Source organism: Mustela nivalis, assembly GCF_964662115.1.
Source record: "Mustela nivalis genome assembly, chromosome: 18".
Classification (NCBI taxonomy): Eukaryota; Metazoa; Chordata; class Mammalia; order Carnivora; family Mustelidae; genus Mustela; species Mustela nivalis.
Window position 1 is genome coordinate 48,230,337 of NC_139037.1, and position 22,949 is coordinate 48,253,285.

A 22,949-nucleotide genomic window follows, 5' to 3' on the forward strand; every position below is an offset into this window, starting at 1 on the left:
AGAAAGAAATTCCCTGAACAGAAGACGCCATTTAAACCACATTAGCGAAATGAAATGTACCTTAATTCATGTACCTAAGTGAAACTTAAGTTATTTCTTACAAATACCTCTGACAGGCAGAAAAGAAACACCAATGGTGACTACGGAGTAACACACAGCGTTGTTGAAACAGCGTTGCACACCAGAAACTAATACAACATCATAGGCTAACTACAGGTCAATAAAAAATCCAAGTTAAGAAACGTCAGCCATCTTCCTAAAAATGTGTGATCAGTTTGAATCCACCCCTGCTGTCGCACACCCTCTCTGTAGTAGGATAAACAAATCTTGTTTTCAAGTGTCTGAGCCGTCCTGTAGTGTCCCGCCCTGGAGCTCTGGATTAGCTCACAAACCATTCTTAAACGCACACTAAGCTCTTACTGAATACTATTTTACTGATCCAGCGGTTTTAGTTTTGCTACTTCTGGGTGGTTTTGTTTTCACAGTCTCAGTGTGCAGAAATATCCATTACTTGTTAAACAAGAAACATTGCAAGTTGGACCGAGGAATCCATGTTTTCTTACAATTCCCCCAAACGGCATCAACATGCAGCCAAAATCGAGAGCCCGTGCCTTCTAACACTGTTGGGCCTCCCTAGAAGTAGAAAGCCATAACTCACCCTTAAAACATCTTCTCTAACATTGCACACACCACATAGGATAGCGTCTGTGGCAAGGCCACAGGGACGAGTTTCTGATTAAGAAAGACAGCATGAAAAAAAATTAAGAAAACTGGAGAATTTCAGTAACAACATAAACAACAGGATTTTAAAATTTAAAAAAAAAAGCAAGTTGCCAAGGATCATAACTCACCAACCCGGATACCAAGTCTCCAAGTCTCCTGGACCAGCTGCTAGAGCAAGCAAACCCAGAAGTGGGGAGGGAAAGTCTATGCCCACCTGGGGCTGTTTATTCCTGCCTTGTTACTGACTAAGGTAGGCTCTAGAGGACCCTGTCACAATCAGTGGAAACAGCTTCACCTGGGCCTTTGTACCTCAACTGTTTTTCTCCATGTAAACCTTTCTTCTTGGTCTGCCAATTACAGAGTGGTCCAGACCCAGCTTAGGATGTTGCAGGTCTTGGGGTATCTGGTCAAGGACCCCCAAGATAATTCATGGGGGGCAGTGCCAGAGGAAAAGCAGTTTTCCACTGATAATCTTGATTTCAGATACCTACATGTACCATGAACCATGTAAGGTAAACACTCCGTGCGATCTACACCGGGTCTAGCAAGATGCCTTTCCATCATAAGTGACTGTGGAATGATGCGACCATGGGTACTTCTGGCAGTTGACAGGCTATTTGGAGGCACTGCCTAGATTCTGCTCCCGGGGATCCCCAGGTTTGGGCACCACTGGAATCACCTGACTTCTCTCACACTGACTCGTGACCTGCTCCCAGCTGCTGGCACCTTGCTCTCATCAATAGGGAGAGAGCTCTGGGGAGGATACTTAAAGGTAACTCTTCATAGTTCACAGATTACAGAAGAAAAAAAATAGGATCGTCTTCATAGATGCAAAAAGGGTAAATCTGGAAGACTCCATGTCTATTCATGCTCTTAGATGTGTCTTTGTAAATTAGGAAAGAAAGGAATTTTCTCAGCCCATTCGGAAAGAGCATTCTGGAAGGGCAGTCAAAACCTCCTAACGGAAAGATGCTGACCGAAGACCTTTTAGGATACAGGACAAACATGCCCTCTGTCGCCAATCTTACCTCAGTGCAGGGCTAAAACAGAAGCCAAATCGGTGGAATGAGAGAAAGGATTTGAAGACGCAAATTTGAAATTATATGCAATAATTTGATGTATCTGTGCAAACTCCCTCCCCGCAAATCTATGGAGAAAACCGTTAGGGTTAATACCATAGAATGTACTTGAAAGTTGCTAAGAGAGTAGCTCTTCTGTGTTCACACACACACACACACATACACACGCGCGTGCGCTCACAGAAGGAATGTATGGACGTAATGGAAGGGTGAGCTAATCCTGTGATGACAGTAGTTCTGCAAAATATTAATGTATCATCAACACCCCGTGCTTTTAAACAGACCCAGTGCCCATGTCAATTGTATCTCAATAAAGCTGGGAAAAAATGTCTCTAAGTTTTTAAAGAGTAACTTGAATATAAAAATCTGTGTGGGGGGGACAAGATGGTGGGGAAGTAGGAGGAGGCACCTTTTAAACCTGTACCCTAAAGTGAGCTGATTACCTACAAAAGAACTCCAATCACCCATGAAATCAGCCCGAGATCAGAATTATACACGTCTGGATCTCTACAGGGGGAGAAGACACCAGTGGGCAGGTAAAGTGGAGTGGGAACAGCAGACTGATATCGGAAGATAAATGAAAGGGGGAGGGAGCCACCAGAGGCGACTGGTTGAAAAGTAATACCCCTAATACGAGCGAGAGTGCCCTGCATCTGGGGACCAGCATTAACTTGGAGACTGGTTGAAAGCACTCCAAAAGAGCAAAGGATCACGGGGGGGGGGACTGTGGGAATCGGGGCGGCTAGGGACAGGGGCTTAAGTCCCCGGTCCCAGGACAACCTCCCCTGGCACTGAGCCAGAGAGAGTGTGGCAAAGAAACCAGGTCTTGGTCCCTAAGCCAACAGCGTGCCTGAAGACGGGCGTGGGGTCCGGCTCCTGTGAGGGGCTGGGAGCCTCGCCAGATGACAGAACGCGCAAGCCCTGCTATACAGCCTAAAATGTGCGCGCCCCACATCCTCCCCTGAGAGAGTTACACAAAGGCCCAGCCGGCACTCTTTGACCCACGCCATTGTTTCAGAGCCTAAGATGCATGTCCCAAACACTCCCCTGAGAGAGGTGCTCAAAGGCCCGGCCTGGTGCTTTTGGATCTGTGCCCCATTCTCAGAGCCTGAGACTTGTGCGCAACCCACAGCCTCCCCTGAAAGATGTGTGCGCAAGCTGGGTGCTCTTAGAGGGACCAGGCACTCCCAGCCCGGGCGGAAAATCTCAGTGTGCGATCGCTGCTTGGAACCTCTCTGGCGGTCTAGATCTGCGCAGACAGCCACCGCTGCTGTGGTTTTGGGTACAAGCAAAAGATCCTGTGTCCCCAGGGACCGCGGCTGCTCTGCCAGCCGCCAAGGGGGAACTTATTTGGGCTTTGCAGCCAGACTGAGGCTGAGAGGGAGGTCAGGGTGCAGTTTGTTTTCCTCTAAAACTACAAAAATCATCAAAAGCGGTCAAGGTGAGAGAAAAAAAAAGTGAACAAACATAAAAACCGCCAGAGAACAAAAGCCTGAAAAAAACCGGTTTCCTCAGAGCCCACCCCCTTGAGGGGGGCAGGAGGACTTAACTCAGGGAACATATTGACTGAAAACCCACGTGGCAGGCCCCTCCCCCAGAAAACCAACCAGGAAAGGAAAAAAAAAAAAAAAAAGACTACAAGAGAACAACCACCACTACTTCATAGGACAACTTTTATTTTTAACTCGTTCCCACTATTCTGGTTCTTTTTTTTATATATAGATAATTTTTTAAGCTATTTACCATCACAGTGAGCTGTCCAGTACATCAAATTCCATAATAACCTGTTGAAAATAGAACTGCCCTATGACCCAGCAATTGCACTACTGGGTATTTACCCTAAAGATACAAACGTAGTGGTCCAAAGGGGCACGTGCACCCGAATGTTTATAGCAGCAATGTCCACTATAGCCAAACTATGGAAAGAACCTAGATGTCCATCAACAGATGAATGGATCAAGAAGATGTGGTATATATACACAATGGAATACTATGCAGCCATCAAAAGAAATGAAATCTTGCCATTTGCGACAACATGGATGGAACTAGAGCGTATCATGCTTAGTGAAATAAGTCAAGCGGAGAAAGACAACTATCATATGATCTCCCTGATATGAGGAAGTGGTGATGCAACATGGGGGCTTAAGTGGGTAGGAGAAGAATCAATGAAACAAGATGGGATTGGGAGGGAGACAAACCATAAGTGACTCTTAATCTCACAAAACAAACTGAGGGTTGCTGGGGGGAGGTGGGTTGGGAGAAGGGGGGTGGGGTTATGGACATTGGGGAGGGTATGTGCTTTGGTGAGTGCTGTGAAGTGTGTAAACCTGGCGATTCACAGACCTGTACCCCTGGGGATAAAAATACATGTTTATAAAAAAAAATTAATAAAAAAAAAAAGAAAGCAGCAAAAAAAAAAAAAAATCCCATAATTACCTTCTAACCTGAACTTTTTGATACATACACCTGTGTTTTTCTTTTGCATTTCTATTTTTTGAATTTATTTTTTTAATTTTAGTTTAGTTTTGTCTAGTTTATTCCTTTTTATTTTTATTTTCTAATATTCATATAGAGTTAAGCTTCAAAGTAATCGCCTTTCCCCAGTCAATACTACCCCTATAGGTAAACCAATTTTTAATCCCCCTTTATCCTAGGAAAGTTGAGTCCTTTAACAAAGATATCAAGATACATCCAGGAAGAATCAAAACAACATTCCTCGCCCACACTGAGAATTTATAACCACTCTCCCATCTTTTTCTTCCACCACTGTTTCTGTGTTTTTGTGTTTGTCCTGATAGTATATAAATCTTACACTTGGGGTTCTTTTCGACGAGGTTCTTCCTTTATTTGCATATATTTTTTTTCTCTTGTCATATACTTTTATCAGTCTTTTTGTTTGTCTGTTTTTGTTTGTCTACTTCATAAATCTTATCTTGGGGCCCATTTGGGCTGAACCTTCTCTTTCATCTTCCCTTTCTTTCCTCTCTCTCTCTCTCTCTCTCTCTCTCTCTTTTTCTTTATTTTTCTTTTCTTTTGTCTCTCGTATGGGTGGGGAATCCTGATTGCTCAGAAGTGTTCCAGGGTGCATCTTGACTGCACCATGGTCACTACATCTGTTCAGTCATCTCTCACCAAAATGACTAGGAGGAGGAATGCCCAAAAGAAAAAAAATACAGAGGATGGACCTTCAGCAACAGAGCTAATGGCTATCAACATAGACAATATGTTGGAAAGAGAATTCAGGCTAATAATTATCCAGGTAATAGCTAGGTTGGAGAAAGCCATGGAAGACCAAACAGAATTGATTAGGGCTGAGCTGAAAGCGACCAGAGATGAAGTTCACAATGTTAGGGCGGAGCTAAAAGCTACCAGGGCTGAGTTCACAATGCTCTCAATAAGTTCCAATCTAATCTAAATTCTCTCAAAGCTAGGGTAACTGAGACAGAAGATAGAATTAGTGATCTGGAGGACAAACAGATAGAGAGAAAAGATCAGGAGGAAGCCTGGAACAAACAGCTTAGAAACCACGAAAACAGAATCAGGGAAATAAATGATGCCATGAGACGTTCCAAAGTCAGCATTATTGGAATCCCTGAAGGGGAGGAGAAAGAAAGAAGTCTAGAAGATATAGTGGAACAAGTTCTTCATGAAAATTTTCCCAATCTCGTGAATGGAACCAGAGTTCATGTACTAGAGGCCAAACAGTCTCCACCCAAGATTATACATTCCAAAAAAAATCAAGGCACCTGAAAGTCAAATTGAGGAATCATAATTGTAGGTATAATCTCTTGAAAGCCGCTAGGGCAAAGAGGCTCCTTACTTACAGAGGAAAGCCCATCAGAATAACATCAGACCTGTCCACAGAGATCTGGAAAGCCAGAAAGGGCTGGCAAGATATATTCAGGGCATTCAATGAGAAGAACATGCAGCCAAGAACACTTTATCCAGCAAGACTGACATTCAAGATGGATGGAGAGATAAAGAGTTTCCAAGACTGGCAAGGCTTAAAAGACTATACAACCACCAAGCTGACACTGCAGGAAATAGTAAGGGGGGTTCTATAAAAGAGGAAAAATCCTAAGAATAGCATTGAACAGAAATATAGAGACAATCTACAGAAAAAAAAAAGACTTCAAAGGTAACACAATGTCAATAAAAACATATCTATCAATAATCACTCTCAATGTGAATGGCCTAAATGTGCACATAAAACGGCACAGGGTTGCAGACTGGATAAAACGACAGGACCCATCCATATGTTGTCTACAAGAGACCCATTTTGAACCTAAAGATACACCCAGACTGAAAGTGAAGGGATGGAAAAGCATCTTTCATGCCAATGGGCCTCAAAAGAAGGCTGGGGTAGCGATTCTCATATCAGATAAATTAGATTTTAAACTAAAGACTGTAGTCAGAGATACAGAAGGACAGTACATCATTCTTAAAGGGACTATCCACCAAGATGATCTAACAATTGTAAATATCTATGCCCCCAATATGGAAGCAGCCAACTACATAAGAAAATTGTTAATCAAGATAAAGAATCATATTGATATGAATACATTAATGGTAAGAGATCTTAACATGCCTCTCTCAGAAATAGACAGATCATTGAAGCAGAAAATCAATAAAGAAACAAAAGCATTGAATGACACACTGGACCAGATGGACCTCATAGATATATACAGAACATTCCACCCTAAAACAACAGAATACTCATTCTTCTCAAGTGCACATGGAACCTTCTCAAGAATAGACCACATACGGGGTCACAAATCAGGACTCAACCGATACCAAAAGACTGAGATTATTCCCTGCATATTCTCAGATCACAATGCTTTGAAACTGGAGCTCAATCACAAGGAACAATTCATGGAAACCAACGAGAATGAAGACACTTCGGGCCAAAACCTATGGGATACAGCAAAGGCAGTCCTAAGGGGGAAATACATAGCCATCCAAGCCTCCCTCAAAAAAATTGAAAAATCCAGAACACAGCAGCTGTCTCTACACCTTAAAGAACTGGAGAATCAACAACAAATCAAACCAACTCCACACATAAGAAGGGAAATAATCAAGATTAGAGCTGAGATCAATGAGGTAGAAACCAGAGATATAGTAGAACGTATCAATGAAACTAGAAGCTGGTTTTTTGAAATAATCAATAAGATCAATAAACCATTGGCCACACTAATCCAAAAGAAAAGAGAGAAAGCCCAAATTCATAAAATTATGAATGAAAAGGGAGAGATCACAACTAACTCCAAGGAAGTAGAAACAATCATCAGAAGTTATTATCAACAGTTATATGCTGATAAGCTAAGCAACCTGGATGAAATGGATGCATTCCTGGAAAACTATAAACTCCCAAAATTGAACCAGGAAGAAATTGAAAACCTGAATAGACCAATATCTAGTAACGAGATTGAAGCAGTGATCAAAAACCTCCCAAAAAACAAGAGCCCAGGACCTGACGGACCCCATGGGGAATTCTACCAAACTTTCAAAGAAGAAATAACACCTATTCTCCTGAAGCTGTTTCCAAAAATTGAAGCAGAAGGAAAACTTCCAGACTCTTTCTATGAAGACAGCATTACCCTGATCTCCAAACGAGGCAAAGACCCTACCAAAAAGGAGAATTTCAGACCAATATCACTGATGAATATGGATGCTAAGATTCTCAACTAGATCCTAGCAAACAGCACATTAAAAAGATTATCCACCATGACCAGGTGGGATTCATTCCTGGGCTACAAAGATGGTTCAACATTTGCAAATCAAGCAATGTGATAGAACAAATTAATATGAGAAGAGAGAAGAACCACATGGTCCTCTCAATCGATGCCGAAAAAGCATTTGACAAAATCCAGCATCCGTTCCAGATTAAAATGCTTCAAAGTATAGGGATAGAGGGAACATTCCTGAACTTCATAAAATCTATCTATGAAAGACCCACAGCAAATATCACCCTCAATGGGAAAAAGCTTGCAGCCTTCCCGTTGAGATCAGGAACACGACAAGGATGCCCACTCTCACCACTCTTGTTCAACATAGTATTAGAAGTCCTAGCAACAGCAATCAGACAACAAAGAGAAATAAAAGGTATCCAAATTGGCAGTGAAGAAGTCAAACTCTCTCTCTTCGCAGATGACATGATTTTTTATATGAAAAACTCAAAAGACTCCACCCCCAAACTACTAGAACTCATACAGCAATTCAGCAACGTGGCAGGATACAAAGTCAATGTACAGAAATCAGTGGCTTTCTTATACACTAATGATGAAAATACAGAAAGAGAAATTAGAGAATTGATTCCATTTACTATAGCACCAAGAACCATAAGATACCTGGGAATAAACCTAACCAAAGAAGTAAAGGATCCGTATTTGAGGAACTACAGAACACTCATGAAAGAAATTGAAAAAGACACAAAAAGATGGAAGACCATTCCATGCTCTTGGATCGGAAGAATAAACATTGTTAAAATGTCTATACTGCCTAGAGCAATCTATACTTTTAATGCCCTTCCAATCAAAATTCCACCAGTATTCTTCAAAGAGCTGGAGCAAATAATCCAAAAATTTGTATGGAGCCAGAAGAGACCCCGAATCACTAAGGAAATGTTGAAAAACAAAAATAAAACTGGGGGCATCACACTACCCGATTTCAAGCTTTACTACAAAGCTGTGATCACCAAGACAGCATGGTACTGGCATAAAAACAGATACATAGACCAGTGGAACAGAGTAGAGAGCCCAGATATGGACCCTCAACTCTATGGGCAAATAATCTTCGACAAAGCAGGAAAAAGTATACAGTGGAAAAAAGACAGTCTCTTCAATAAATGGTGCTGGGAAAACTAGGCAGCTAGATGTAGAAGAATGAAACTCGACCATTCTCTTACACTGTACACAAAGATAAACTCAAAATGGATAAAAAAACCTCAACGTGAGACAGGAATCCATCAGAATCCTAGGGGAGAACATAGGCAGTAATCTCTTTGATATCAGCCACAGCAACTTCTTTCAAGATATGTCTCCAAAGGCAAAGGAAACAAAAGCGAAAATGAACTTTGGGGACTTCACCAAAATCAAAAGCTTCTGCACAGCAAAGGAAACAGTCAAGAAAACAAAGAGGCAACCCACGGAATGGGAGAAGATATTTGCAAAGGACAGTACAGACAAAAGGTTGATATCCAGGATCTATAAAGAACTCCTCAAACTCAACACACACAAAACAGATAATCATATCAAAAAATGGGCAGAAGATATGAATAGACACTTCTCCAATGAAGACATATAAATGGCTTTCAGATACATGAAAAAATAAATAAATTTTTTAAAAATACACAATGTGAAAAAGAGTTTCTTCAATAAATCATGCTGGGAAACTTGGACAGCTACATGCAAAAGAAGGAAACTGGACCACTTTCTCACACTATACCCACGAAAACAAATTGAAAAATGGACTGAAGACCTACATGTGAGAGCTAAAACCGTAAAATTCCTAGAAGAAAACATAGGCAGTAATTTTTTCTCACATCAGCCACAGAAGCATTTTTCTAGACCCGTCTCCTGAGGTAAGGGAAATAAAACCAAAATGAAACCATTGGGACTACATCAAGAAACCATGGGACTGGGACTGGGACTACATCAAGATAAAATGGTTCTGCACAGCACCGGACACCATCAACAAAGCAAAAAATGTACTGAATGGAAGAAGATATGTGCAAATGACATATCTAATAAGAGATTACCATCCAAAATAGATAAAGAACGTAAACAATAAAACACCAAAAAAAAAAAAAACCCAAAAAAACAAAAAAAAAATCTGATTAAACAGGTAGAAGACAGGAATAAACATTTCTCCAAAGAGGATGTGCAGACGGTCCACAGACCCAGGAGAAGGGGCTCATCGTCACTCAGCATCAGGATACGCCAATCAAACCACAATGAGAGACCACTTCACACCTATCAGAACAGCCAGAATCAAAAAGGCCAGAAGTGACAAGTGTGGCAAGTATGTGGAGAAAAAGAAGTCTTTGTGCACCGTTGGTGGGAATGCAAGATGGTGCAGCCACTGTGCATGACTGCATAGCGGTGCCGCAGAAATTAGAACTAGAGTCACCGCATGGTCCAGTAATAGCACGCTTTGAGCATTTACCCAAAGAAAACAAAAATGCCAATTTGAAAATATATGTGCAGCCATGTTTATTGAATTATTATTATTATTATTGCTGTTGCTGTTGTTGTTGTAGTAGCCAATATATGGAAACAACAGGAGTGTCCGCTGATAGATGACATGGTAGAGAAGATGTGGTGTGCACGCACACACACAGACATGCACACGAGCGTGCACACACACATGCACATGCACACACACACACAAGAATATTACTTGGCCATAAAGGACGAGCTCTCACTATTTGCAACAACATAGATGGAACTGGAGGGTTTGGTGCTAAGTCAAGTCAGTCAGAGAAAGACAAACGCCGTATGATTTCACTCATATGTGGAATTGAAGAAATAAAACAAATAAACAAAGGGAAAAAAGAGATAAACCAAAAAACAGACTCTTAACCATGGAGAACTAAGGGTTGCCAGAGGGGAGGTCAGTGGAGGGAATGGGATAAGGAACACACTGACCACCGTGAGCACTGGGAAATGTACAGAATTGTCGAATCACTATTTTGTGCACCTGAAAACAACATAACCCTGTGTGCTAATTATACTTGGATTTAGTAAATAACAACTGAACCTTAAGGAAGGACGTCCTATGCAAAATGGCAAGAAAACTATAAAGTAACTAGAAACAAATCTAATAAAAGATTATAAGCCTTACCAGACAAAGTATTAATTTCTATTGACAGACATATAAAAATGTAAGAAATGAAGAATTATGTTAAGTTTTTGTATGGGAATGATCCTTATTATGAAGACGTTCATACTCTCCATACAGATCTCTATATTCAGTACATCGCTAACAAAATCCCAACAAAAATTTCTATCTCAAAATATAATTCTAAAGTGCATGTGGAAAATGGGGGGCGGGGTTAGTGTAAACCAAGCCATTCCCAGAGCACAACACAGTGTGGGAAAGGGACGGTGACTGAATCGGACCTACCTCACAAAGATCTGATTTAAAAGCTACAGTATCTTTCCTTCCCTTCCCCTCTGTTCATCTGTTTTGTTTCTTAAATTCCACATGAGTGAAATCCTATGTATGTGTCTTCTCTGGCTGACTACTTCGCTTAGCACATTACCCTCCACATCCACCACATCGTTGCAAATGAGAAGATCTCCTTCTTTCTGTTGGCGGAGAAATGTTTGCTGTCTACGTACACCACATCTTCTTTATCCATTCATCTGTGGGAGGCAAAACCTAAGAGATGCTGAACTCTAGGAAACGAACTGAGGGTGGCTGGAGGGGGCAGGCGGATGGGGAACCTGGGGGACGGGCATTAAGGAGAGCACTGGATGGAATGAGCACTGGGTGTTCTATGCGAATGATGAATCACTGAATTCTACCCTTGAAACTAATAATACAGTGTGTGTTAACTAAATTGATTTTTTTAAGATTTTATGTATTTATTTGACAGACGGAGATCACAAGTAGGCAAAGAGGTAGGCAGAGAGAGAGGGAGAAGCAGACTCCCCTCCGAGCAGAGCCCAATGTGGGGCTCGATCCCAGGACCCTGAAATCATGACCCGAGCCAAAGACAGATGCTTTAACCCACTGAGCCACCCAGGCACCCCAACTAAACTGAATTTAAGTAAACAATCAAAAATAAAAGCTACAGTGGTTAAGACTTCTGGGCACATGGATGGACAAATGAATCGAAGGAACAGAAGAGCCCAGAGGCACAGGTGGTCAGTATAAAACTCTGCTTCATAACACTGGTGGGGTAGGCAAACTATTTATTAAATGGAGCTAGTAGTTTTTTAACACAAAATAAAAAAATATAGATCCCTTCTCCCTATCCTGGAGAAAAGCCATTACAAATGGATGAATACTTCTGTGTGAAAAGCAAAACTATTACATTTTAAAAGACAATGTAAGACATCTGTACGTTGAGCATTTCTTCATGAGTCTGTTAGGAAAAGTGTCTACTAGCCATCAGGGAAATAGTAGAAACAAAGTGCAGAGCTGAAACAATCATCAAAAGGCTCTTATGGGGACGCCTGGGTGGCTCAGTTGGTTGGACAACTGCCTTCGGCTCAGGTCATGATCCTGGAGTCCCGGGATCAAGTCCAGCATCAGGCTCCCAGCTCCATGGGGAGTCTGCTTCTCTCTCTGACCTTCTCCTCATTAATGCTCTCTCTCACTGTCTCTCTCTCAAGTAAATAAATAAAATCTTAAAAAAAAAAAAAAAAAAAAAAACACCGAATCCCACCTCACACCGATCAGAATGGCAAAGATCAACAAGACAGGAAACAACGTGTGTTGGCGAGGATGCAGAGAAAGGGAAAGCTTCTTACACTGTTGGTGGGAAGGCAAGTTGGCGCAGCCACTTTGGAGAACAGTGTGGAGATCCCTTAAGAAATTAAAAATACAGCTTCCCTATGACCCTGCCATTGCACTACTAGGGATTTATTCCCAAAATATAGATGCGGTAAAAAAGGGGGGGGACCTGCACCCCAATGTTCATAGCAGCGATGTCCACAACAAACTGTGGAAAGAGCTGAGATGCCCTTCAACAGATGAATGGATAAAGAAGATGTGGTCCGTATATACTGTGGAATATTCCTCAGCCATCAGGAAGGATGGATACCCACTATCTGCATCGACATGGACGGGACTGGAGGGGATTATGCTGAGTGAAGTCAGTCAGGCAGAGTCAATGATCATGTGTGGGACATAAGGAAGAGCATGGAGGACCACAGGGGAAGGAAGGGAAAACTGAAGGGGGCAGAAATCAGAGATCGAGACAAACCATGAGAGACTCTGGACTCCGGGAAACAAACTGAGGGTTTCGAAGGGAGGGAGTAGGGGGAGAGGGTAACCGGGTGATGGGAACGTGGCGGGGGGGGGGGGAGGGGTGGTGAGCATGTGTGGTGATGAGCGCCAGGTGGTACACGGAACTGATGAATCATGGAACACAACATCAAATGCTAATGACGTGCTACGAGCGGCTAACTGAACATAACAGCGCAAAAATATCTACTAGAGAACCCAGATACAGTAGTTAGTGTTCGCCCATGAGACTCTGGAAGACAGGATACGGTCTCACCATCATTCATCCCTAACATGCAGCCCTGGGACCATGACACACATCCTTCCCGAAAGGGAAGAAGGAAGGAGGACGCTACGTGGAGGGAAATGCGGGGTCGGCTGAGCATGGCCATCGGCAGCAGGAGACGGACTTGAAGGGTGAACGTGACCTCCAGACAGAGAGAGGGCCGGGAGCCGGGGCTGACATGAGCGGCAGGAGCCGCTGAATGAGGAGCGAGGCACCGGCTGAATGTGGGCCTGGGATGGCTTCTCTGACCTCTGGGAGGACCTCTTTTGGTTGTAAGCAAAAAAATAAATCAGATTCAACATTAAGAGAAAAAATTAGAATTTACTGACTCGTGAGCTGAAGTATGGCACAGAGAAATCCAGACACTGTGACAGTGACATCAGCGTTCAATTTGTTCCTAACAGGAATACTTCTGGCCTGACTCCGAAAACGCTCCATCCAGTGCCTCTGAGCAGCTCCCGGTCCACCTCCCACCAGGCTCAAGGACAGCGGAGAGACAGCCGGTCTCGCCCCCATGGGACGAGCTCAAAGGATACGGACTCTGAGTGAGCTGATGTGAGTCCTACGCTAATCCGAGGAACGGAAGTTGCGCTCAGAGATAAAATACAGTAGTGATGGGATGCCTGGGGGGTTCAGTCAGTTCAGTGTCTGCCTTCGGCTCAGGTCATGATCTCAGAGTCCTGGGATTGAGTCCCACACTGGGCTCCCCACTGAGAGGGGAATCTGTTTCTCCTCTTCCTCTGCCCCTCCCCCCTGCTCATTCTGTCTCTTTCTCTCTCTCTACCTCTCAAGTTAATAAGGTCTTTAACAAAATACAGTGGTGGCTCCAGGGAGAGATCAATGCCAGCCGAATAGCACAGAGCGGGCAGTACTGGCTCTTGGGCGGCAGGAGGCAAGTGGGCAAGGGGCTTAGGTCACTACAGATGCCTCAGACCCCAGCCATCTCTGGAACGAGAGAGACCCCAGGCCTCTCGGGGGAAGTCTCGAGACGCACACCTGGATATTCCTCATCCTTTCAGAGAACGTTCACGGGGCGACTGCGTGAGTGCCCCACAGCACCAGGTGCTGAGCGAAAAATAAGAGAACAATCAGACGGGGCCAGCTTATACTTGAGTGGGGAACCACAGACATTAACCAAGTCATCGGCCACACGCAGTTAAAAGTGTAACTGAACAGACACTTTCCCATTGCGGACCCAGCTGGACAACGGGTGCACAAAAAGGCGCGGGCATCCCCGGTCATGCAAGTGGAAACCACGGTCAGAGCATGGAAGTGCTGAGTCACTCCACGGCACACCCAAAACAGAACCCTGTACCTTAGCAAACCTGAATTCAAACAAAAACTTTGAAAAAAACACAGTAAGGAGTGGCCTCACCCCTGTTGGAATGGCCACAGTCAAACACACAAGAGGCAAGCGTCGGCGAGGACGTGGTGGAAACAGAGCCCTCGTGCTCCATTTGCAGGATGTGAGCTGCTGTGGCCGCTAGGGAAAGTGGTGCGGAGGTTCTGCAGGATCTTAAAAATATGGCCCAGCAACTTCACGGCTCGATTTCCACCCCATGGCAATGAGAACAGGATAACCAAGGGTTGTGCACACGCCTGTGTTTATTGAAGCCCTGATCACAATCGCCAAAATAGGGCAACAAGCTGAGTGCCCGCCGACAGCTGAATGGAGAAAGATGTGATTGTGTACAGAGTATTATTCAGTCATGATGAAGGAAAACATACTTACACTAAAAAAATTGCAAAAAATACTTATACTCAAAATTGTTTATTTGAAATTCAAATTTAACTGGGTAGCCTGATTTCTTATTTGCGAAAGCAGGGACACCACTTCCATGGGAACCAAACATTGACCATAAACAGACATATGGTTCACACTTCTCTAGGAGGAACAGAACCCACTGCACTCAAGACAGTGTTACTGAGTGGCAGCGGGACACAAGACAGCTATCACAGAGACACGGTGCCATTGCTCAAACAGGGAACCATAGAAGGGACACAGGAGAAATTCAGTTCCAGGTACCTGAGGTGCCTAATCACGGCTCTGATAGGGCTATCCAGCAGAGGGCTGAATGAAGGGAACCGGAATCCCCGAGAGGTCATGGGGTGCAGGTTCCCCTTCTCTGAACACACACGCGCCCCAGGGCGGCCTTTACCTCCTTGTTCCGCAGGCTGTAGATGAGGGGGTTGAGCATGGGGGTCACCAGGGTATAGGACAGGGACACCACCTGCTTGCTCTCGGGGGAGTAGCTGGCCTTGGGACGCAGGTGGATGACCCCCGTAGTGCCGTAGAACAGAACCACCACCATGAGATGGGAGGCGCACGTGGACAGGGCCTTGCGGCGACCGGTGGCAGAAGGCATGCGGAGCACAGTGGCCAGGATCTTGCCGTAGGACGTGGCTATCAGACAGAAGGGAACAATCATGACCAGCACTGTGGCTGCCAACACACTGGCCTCGAAGACGCTGGTGTCCGCACACACCAGGCTGAGCAGGGGGGCGATATCACAGAAGAAGTGGCGGATGCCACGGGGCCCACAGAAGGGGAAGCTGAACAGCCAGACGGTGAAAACCAGTGACACAGGGACTCCGGCCAGCCAGCACGTGACGGCCAACAGGTGGCAGAGCCGAGGGCTCACCAGGGCGCCATAGCGCAGGGGCCTGCAGATGGCCACGTGGCGGTCCCAGGCCATGGCAGTCAGGAGGAAGCACTCGGACGTGACGCAAGACAGCACCAGGAGCAGCTGCAGGGCGCAGCCCGCGGCCGACACGCCCCGCCCCGGCCACAGCAGGGTCACCAGCAGCCGGGGCACAATGTCCAGCGAGAAGCAGATCTCCAACAGGGCCAAGTGGCGCAGGAAGAAGTACATGGGCGCGCGCAGGGCCGGGTCCAGGGCGCTCAGCAGCACGATGAGCGCGTTGCCCAGCAGCGTGAGCAGGAACATGGCCAGGAAGAGCGCCGAGAGCAGCGGCCGCAGCGCGGGCACGTGCGCGAAGCCCAGCAGGACCAGGTCATGGGGTGCGCAGCTCCAGTTGGCGCAGGGTGGGGTTTCAGGGGCGCCCAGGGGAGCCCCGGCGATCGGCATGGACCTGGGTGGGCGCAGGAGCTCTGGGAGGGGAAGAAGTAAGGAGAGGCCATGAAGGACAGAGCTGGGCCTACGCAGGCTCTGTCTCCCCAAAGTGCGCTGCGCAGAGCAGGGGAGGCATCTTATCCGAAGGCAAATCAGCGCCGTCCACACACGGGTCCTTCTTGAATGTCCTCCATGAGCCTGGGAGGAGATCCCAGGGCCTCAGGAGGCCCACGAGGCCCTGACTGGCCTGGCCCACCCACCTTCTGACCTCTTCTCCATGCAGCTACATCCACAATGCCTGGTTCTGTCTCAGGGCCTTTGCACTTGCTTTCCCACTGCTTGAGATACTTTTCCCTTGGATGTTTATGCAACTGTTTCCTTCTCTTGCTAAAAATGTGAACTCAGGGCACCTGGGTGGCTCAGTGGGTTAAAGCCTCTGCCTTCGGCTCAGGTCATGGTCTCAGGGTCCTGGGATCAAGCCCCACATCAGGCTCTCTTCTCAGCAGGGAGCCTGCTTCTCCCTCTCTCTCTCTGCCTGCCTCTCTGCCTACTTGTGATCTCTGTCTTTCCAAAAAAAATAAATAAATAAAATCTTTTAAAAAATAAAATAAAAATTAAAAAATATGAACTCAGATGCCCCTTACCATCAGACAGCCCTCCCTCAATGAGCTGGTTTCAGGTGTCTTCTCCACAACATGCACGTGCCCCAGCCACTCTCTAAGACATCCTGTCATCCCTAAAGCACACCGAAAGTAGCCTGGTTTACTTTCTTACTTGTCTGTGGTCTAACTGCTGCACTCAGAGGGCCATATCCATGGCATATTTCTGCCTGCTTTGGGGGCTGTGTCTGCAGCATGGGAAGGAGTGGCTGGCACATAATAGGACTCCAGAAAGTTGGGTCTGTTACAAGTTTGAGTCTCCTCTGTCAACAGACAAAAGTGGGTACTTTCTCCCCACAAAATAATTTCTCTTCCGTTTGGCTCAAGTCTGTTTTCTCTCTCTCTCTCTCTCTTTTTTTTTTACATGTTGGTTTTGACCATCCAAATCAGTGGTTCTCAACTGGGAATGATTCAGTCTCCCCTCGCCCACTGGGGGGCTGTGTAATGGTGACATTTTGAGTTGTTATAATTGAGGTCCTACTGGTGTCCAGTTGGTCAAAGATAAGGACGCTGTTCAATGTCCTACAATGCCCAGAATTAGACCCCCCCATGTGCCACCAAAACTGAAGGAGTCTAACTCCAATGTCAGTAGGACCAAGGCTGAGAAACTCTGATATAAATTGATTTCAGGATCCACTAATAGGTCATGACCTGCAGTTTGAAAAGAAAGCCCAGGCTCGTAGGAGCTGTGGGACGTATTGATAAGAAATTAGGGTACATGGTACATATAAAAAAAATGGGCAGAAAATATGAACAGACACTTCTCCAATCAAGACATACAAATGGCTATCAGACACATGAAAAAATGTTCATCATCACTAGCCATCAGGGAGATTCAAATTAAAACCACATTGAGATATCACCTTACACCAGTTAGAATGGCCAAAATTAGCAAGACAGGAAACAACACGTTTTGGAGAGGATGTGGAAAAAGGGGAACCCTTTTACACTGTTGGTGGGAATGCAAGTTGGTGCAGCCACTTTGGAGAACAGTGTGGAGATTCCTTGAGAAATTAAAAGTAGAGCTTCCCTATAACCCTGCAATTGCACTACTGGGTATTTACCCCAAAGATACAGATGTAGTGAAAAGAAGGGCCATCTGTACCCCAATGTTCATAGCAGCAATGGCCACGGTCACCAAACTGTGAGAACCAAGATGTCCTTCAACGGACGAATAAATAAGGAAGATGTGGTCCATATACACTATGGAGTATTACGCCTCCATCAGAAAGAATGAATACCCAACATTTGTAGCAACATGGACAGGACTGGAAGAGATTATGCTGAGTGAAATAAGTCAAGCAGAGAGAGTCAAGTATCATATGGTTTCACTTATTTGTGGAGCATAACAAATAGCATGGAGGACAAGGGGAGATGGAGAGGAGAAGGGAGTTGAGGGAAATTGGAAGGGGAGGTAAACCATGAGAGACTATGGACTCTGAAAAACAATCTGAGGGTTTTGAAGAGGCGGGGGGTGGGAGGTTGGGGGAACAGGTGGTGGGTATTAGAGAGGGCACTGATTGCATGGAGCACTGGGTGTGGTGCAAAAACAATGAATACTGTTATGCTGAAAAGAAATAAAAAATTAAAAAAAAAAAAAGAAATTAGGGTATATGGGCATCTGGGTGGCTCAGTGGGTTAAGCCTCTGCCTTCGGCTCAGGTCATGATCTCAGGGTCCTGGGATCGAGCCCCACATTGGGCTCTCTGCTCAGAGGGGAGTCTGCTTCTCCCTCTCTCTCTGCCTGCCTCTCTGCCTACTTGTGATCTCTGTCAAATAAAGAAATAAAATCTTTTAAAAAATAAATAAATAAAATAAAAAACGCTTCTCATTGGGGCCTCTGGGGGACTCAGTGGGTTAAGTATCTGCCTTCGGCTCAGGTCATGATCCCAGGGTGCTGGCATCAAGTCCCACGTCGAGCTCCCTGCTGGGCAGGGAGCCTGCTTCTCCCTCTCCCACTCCCCCTGCTTCTGTTCCCTCTCTCGCTGTGTCTCACTCTGTCAAATAAATAAAATCTTTAAAAACCAATGGATTCTTATTTAAGAAGAAAGGCACACTAGGACCCCCTTTTGTTTGAGCTATGTGCAAGGCTGGGAAACATTGCTTTAGAACACAGCAAAAAGGTCCCTTCCTCTCTCTCTCTGCCTGCCTCTCTGCCAACTTGTGCTCTCTGTCAAATAAATTTTAAAAATCTTTAAAAAGGGGCACCTGGTGGCTCAGTGGGTTAAAGCCTCTGCCTTTGGCTCAGGTCATGATCCCAGGGTCCTGGGATCGAGCCCCACATCGGGCTCTCTGCTCAGCAGGGAACCTGCTTCCCTTCCTCCCTCTCTCTCTGCCTGCCTCTCTGCCTACTTGTGGTCTCTATCAAATAAATTTTTAAAAAAATTTTTTAATCTTAAACAAAAAAAGAATACAGCAAAAAGGAACAAAACTCTGGCAGGTGCACAAAACCTCTGGCCACTCAAGACTGGATGGGTTTGTATAAAAGACTCAGCAGTTTGCCGGATTCCTGCCTGGAGTGTCCCTTTCCTGGACTGTAGAAAGCTTTTGCGGGAAGCAAAGGGCCTCATTTTTACACAGTTTTGGGGGAAATTCTCTTCCTCATGCAACCACTACACCTCCTGGACCTGCGACGGCCCCCCCGGTAGCCTGCCCATCCCCCTCTCTGTTCAACACCCACCATGTCCCCGCTCAGCAATGTCCACTCCCCGCCTGTGAAATTCCTGTCATTGTCTCTGTCTGCCCAGGAAGGACACAGGGAAAGCTTCAGGTCCGCAGCTATGCCCAGCGAGGGAAAGAGGGACTGATCTTGTGTGCGCCAAGCACTTCCACAGGACTTTGTACCAAGCAAAGTTTCAAGCACATTACTAGTGCACAGACCCCACACAATAGTGACAAACTAGGTCCCTGAGTAACCATGAAGTACCAGCCCACACCCCCACAACTCACGGGGAACACACAGCAGTGTCCAAACCTCGGCCAGAACAGGTCACCCTGTTCCTGCTTCCCAGAAGGGTGTCCACACTTGCTTACAAACTGGGGCTACCAGTCATAACACATTGAACACAGAGAGACAGACAGACACAGAGACAGAGAGAGACACAGAGAAATCATTAAACCCCTGGAAAACTTCTAGGGGGACAGTGAGGCCACAAGGAGGAATCTGGCCACAGGTCTCCTGCAATAGTAAGAACATTCTGAATCTGGGAAAGGCTCTTAAATTCTTCAACGAGGCCCACAAAATAGGCAAAGTTCAAGCAAAACCTCTTGATGACCCTCTCAGAGGGCAAGGACCATCTCTGCCCCGGGCCCTTTGGAGCCCCCAGTACCTGCCGCAGCACCTGGCACGCGGAGGTGAGTTCACTATGTGGCAGTGCCCTCACTGGATTATTCCTCCCACAATGGGCTTCCCAGACAATGGCTGTCTGCTTCCCTCCCCTGCCCCAGACACATCAGGGCTGATCCGAGCAGAGGGTGCAGAGTGACAAGTGCCTCTGTTAACGACCCAGCACCTCCCCCCATGCAGCCCCACATCTCCTAGGATGCTCACCCCTGGGCAGGAAAGGAAGGTTCTGGCTGGAAAAGTTTCCCCTAACTGAGGTTTTGTGCAGACCGCACTAATGGCGGAGAGCTTGCTCCTGCACTTAGCGCTGAGCTCCCCCACCAGACACGGGGCAGCCCCGAGCCAGAGCTGGGGAAGCTGTGTAACCTCGGGCAAGTGGCTTAGCTGGGACGAGGTCACCCCCAGATGTTTCAGGGAGCTGACCAGAAAGCAGCCAGATGGAGACTTAAACCCCAGCTCTGCCATCGACTAGCTGTGTGCATCCCCAAACCTCACTGAGCCTCTGTTTTTTTGCCTGCCAGCTGATGGCATCTACCCCATAAGACTGCTGTGAGAATTCCCTGAGATCATAGACGACAGTCGGGACACAGGGAACATTCAATAACTGACAGCAGTGACCATCTGCCTCATCGCCACCATGATTATCACCAACCTCTTCATCACCCGCTGTCATCACCATCATCATCACCTTCATCACCAACATCATCATCACCACCATCATTGTCACCAACACCATCATCACCAGTATCATCGTCACCACCATCACCGTCACCATCGTCACCATTACCACCATCATCACCACCATCGCCATCATCATCATCACCATCATCGTCACCACCATCATCACCATCAGAGAATGATGGTCATGGGGCACCCCAGCCCCCTCTTCCCCTGCAGCCTGGAGCCCTTCCCTTCACAGAGGACCCACTGACCTGCTTCTTGGTCTACCTGGAACTGAGGACAAAGCTCTGACTCTCCCCTTTGATCCCGGAGCTCCCAGGGACGACTGGGATTTCAGGAACCGGAGACTTCAATCTTTGGTTCTGGCCACACAATGAGAGCCCTGAGGACTGAACCCACAGAGAATTCTGCTCATTACCAAATTGGCACCTGTGTGCTCCAGGTGGAGGCAGAGGGAGCTGGGGAGCAAGGAGTCTCTGCTTCTCTGAAGGCTGTAGTTTCCACTACATTCCCTCTTCCTGGACTTCTCCAACCTGTGTTCCTTCTGACCTCTTGCTTCCAGAATGTTCCAGAGAGGCTGAATACTGCCTGCTCCTACCACCCACATACGCTCTTCATCTTGGCATTCAAGGCCCCCTGAAATCTGTCTCTGCCATCTCCCTGTCTTCATGTCTTACCGTGTCCTCGCCACATGTCCCCCACAGCCCCACAACTCTGGGTTATGTCAGGAGAGCCAATGTAAGCTCCATGATTCTGACTTGTGCTTTTTCCCATATGGCTGCCATGCTTCGATCACAGAAGTAAAAATAGCCAAACTATCGAGGGGTTGGGTATGTGGGCTCTGCCATCAGAATTCCACCCCGTATGCTTGGATGAAGGGCTTGAGCCCTTTGACTCAGTTTCCCCTTCTGGAAACAGGGTGTTTCTAGAAGAGTACCTGCCTCCCTATGTTGCCAGCACAGGTGATGACCAAGGATCCACACAACCCTGCTTCCAGGGGACTAGCACCATGCTTGGTTCTCCCGGGGCCAGCAGTAGATATTCTCTGGTCCCAGGATGCCTGCACATCTAACCACATCACCCCATCTGCAGGGCCCCCATTAGTTCACATCTTAATGTGCGCACTGGATATGTGTTTGCAGAGTGAGCAACTCAGCACTTTTACCAGTGGCGAGTCAGCTTCATAAGCCAGACAGCATTCGGCATAGGACAGAGCAGAGAATAGCAGCATCTTGGGATGGAAGGATAAGCCAAGTTTCCCATACATCTCTGTGTCCATTTCCCTTCCTCCTTCCCTCTCTGTCCATTTCTGCAAACACATCTGCATCCCGTCTGCACTGGAATCAATGTTGGTGCACCTGCATCTCTCTCTGTCTCCGTGTCTGTACTAATAGACAGTTATCAGGTAGATTCCATGGATAAAAATTAAATCCTACAGCGTGTGTCTTTGTTGACTTCTCTGATTTATCGCAAAGCCCTCTGGGTCCACCCATGTTGTCATAAATGGCTTTGGGACCTGAGTGACCACACATGACCATAATGCTTCTCTCATGGGTAACTGTATGTTACCTGACTTGTTGGTGCCCCACCTTCTTGTGGTTAAGTGTGTAAAGGAAGGATCACAGGACTAGCTACCTGAGAAGCATAGTCTGTACCTTGCAAGTGTAAAGTCCTTATAACAGACTCTGTGTGTGCTGTTAGCTGTTGTGTCTAAGTGACAATGAACACTCTACACTCAATGGTCATCCAAAAAACAAGCAAACAAAACCCAAAAAACAAAACATGAAAGTCCATGCCTGACACGTCTTATTTACGCCATCTTGACAGCAACTGTATTGGGTCAGCCTTTTGCCCTGTATCAGAGGTTGGCAAGCTATGGCTCTTTGCCCACTGTCTATAGCCCTGGAGCAAAAAAGAGGGAAGGAAGGAAGGAAGGAAGGAAGGAAGGAAGGAAGGAAGGAAGGAAGGAAAGGAAAGGAGAGGGGAGGGGAGGGGAGGGGAGGGGAGGGGAGGGGAGGGGAGGGGAGGAGAGGGAATGGAGAGAGAAAGGAAGGAAGATGGGGATAGAAAGAAAGAGAGGGGGAGGGAGGGAAGGAGAAAAGAAGGGAGGAAGGAAGGAAGGAAGGAATCAAGGAAGAAGAGAGAGGAAGGA

At 46.2% G+C, this 22,949-nt stretch overlaps 1 protein-coding gene across 1 annotated transcript; it reads right to left on the minus strand.

The window, feature by feature from the left end:
- Nucleotides 1-14,796: 14,796 nt before the first annotated feature.
- LOC309852628 (olfactory receptor 10A7-like) lies at nt 14,797-21,114 on the minus strand. Its single transcript, XM_082709687.1, has 2 exons — nt 21,049-21,114; nt 14,797-16,153 (listed from the first exon to the last, which is right to left on the minus strand). Exon 2 carries the CDS (start codon nt 16,128-16,130, stop codon nt 15,144-15,146), a length of 987 nt encoding a protein of 328 aa, XP_082565813.1. The 5' UTR covers nt 16,131-16,153; nt 21,049-21,114; the 3' UTR covers nt 14,797-15,143.
- Between the last annotated feature and the right edge of the window lie 1,835 nt (nt 21,115-22,949).

What these genes read in the sequence shown, in the direction of transcription:
- LOC309852628 (XM_082709687.1), bottom strand. Translation starts at nt 16,130, where the DNA reads ATGCCGATCGCCGGGGCTCCCCTGGGCGCCCCTGAAACCCCACCCTGC.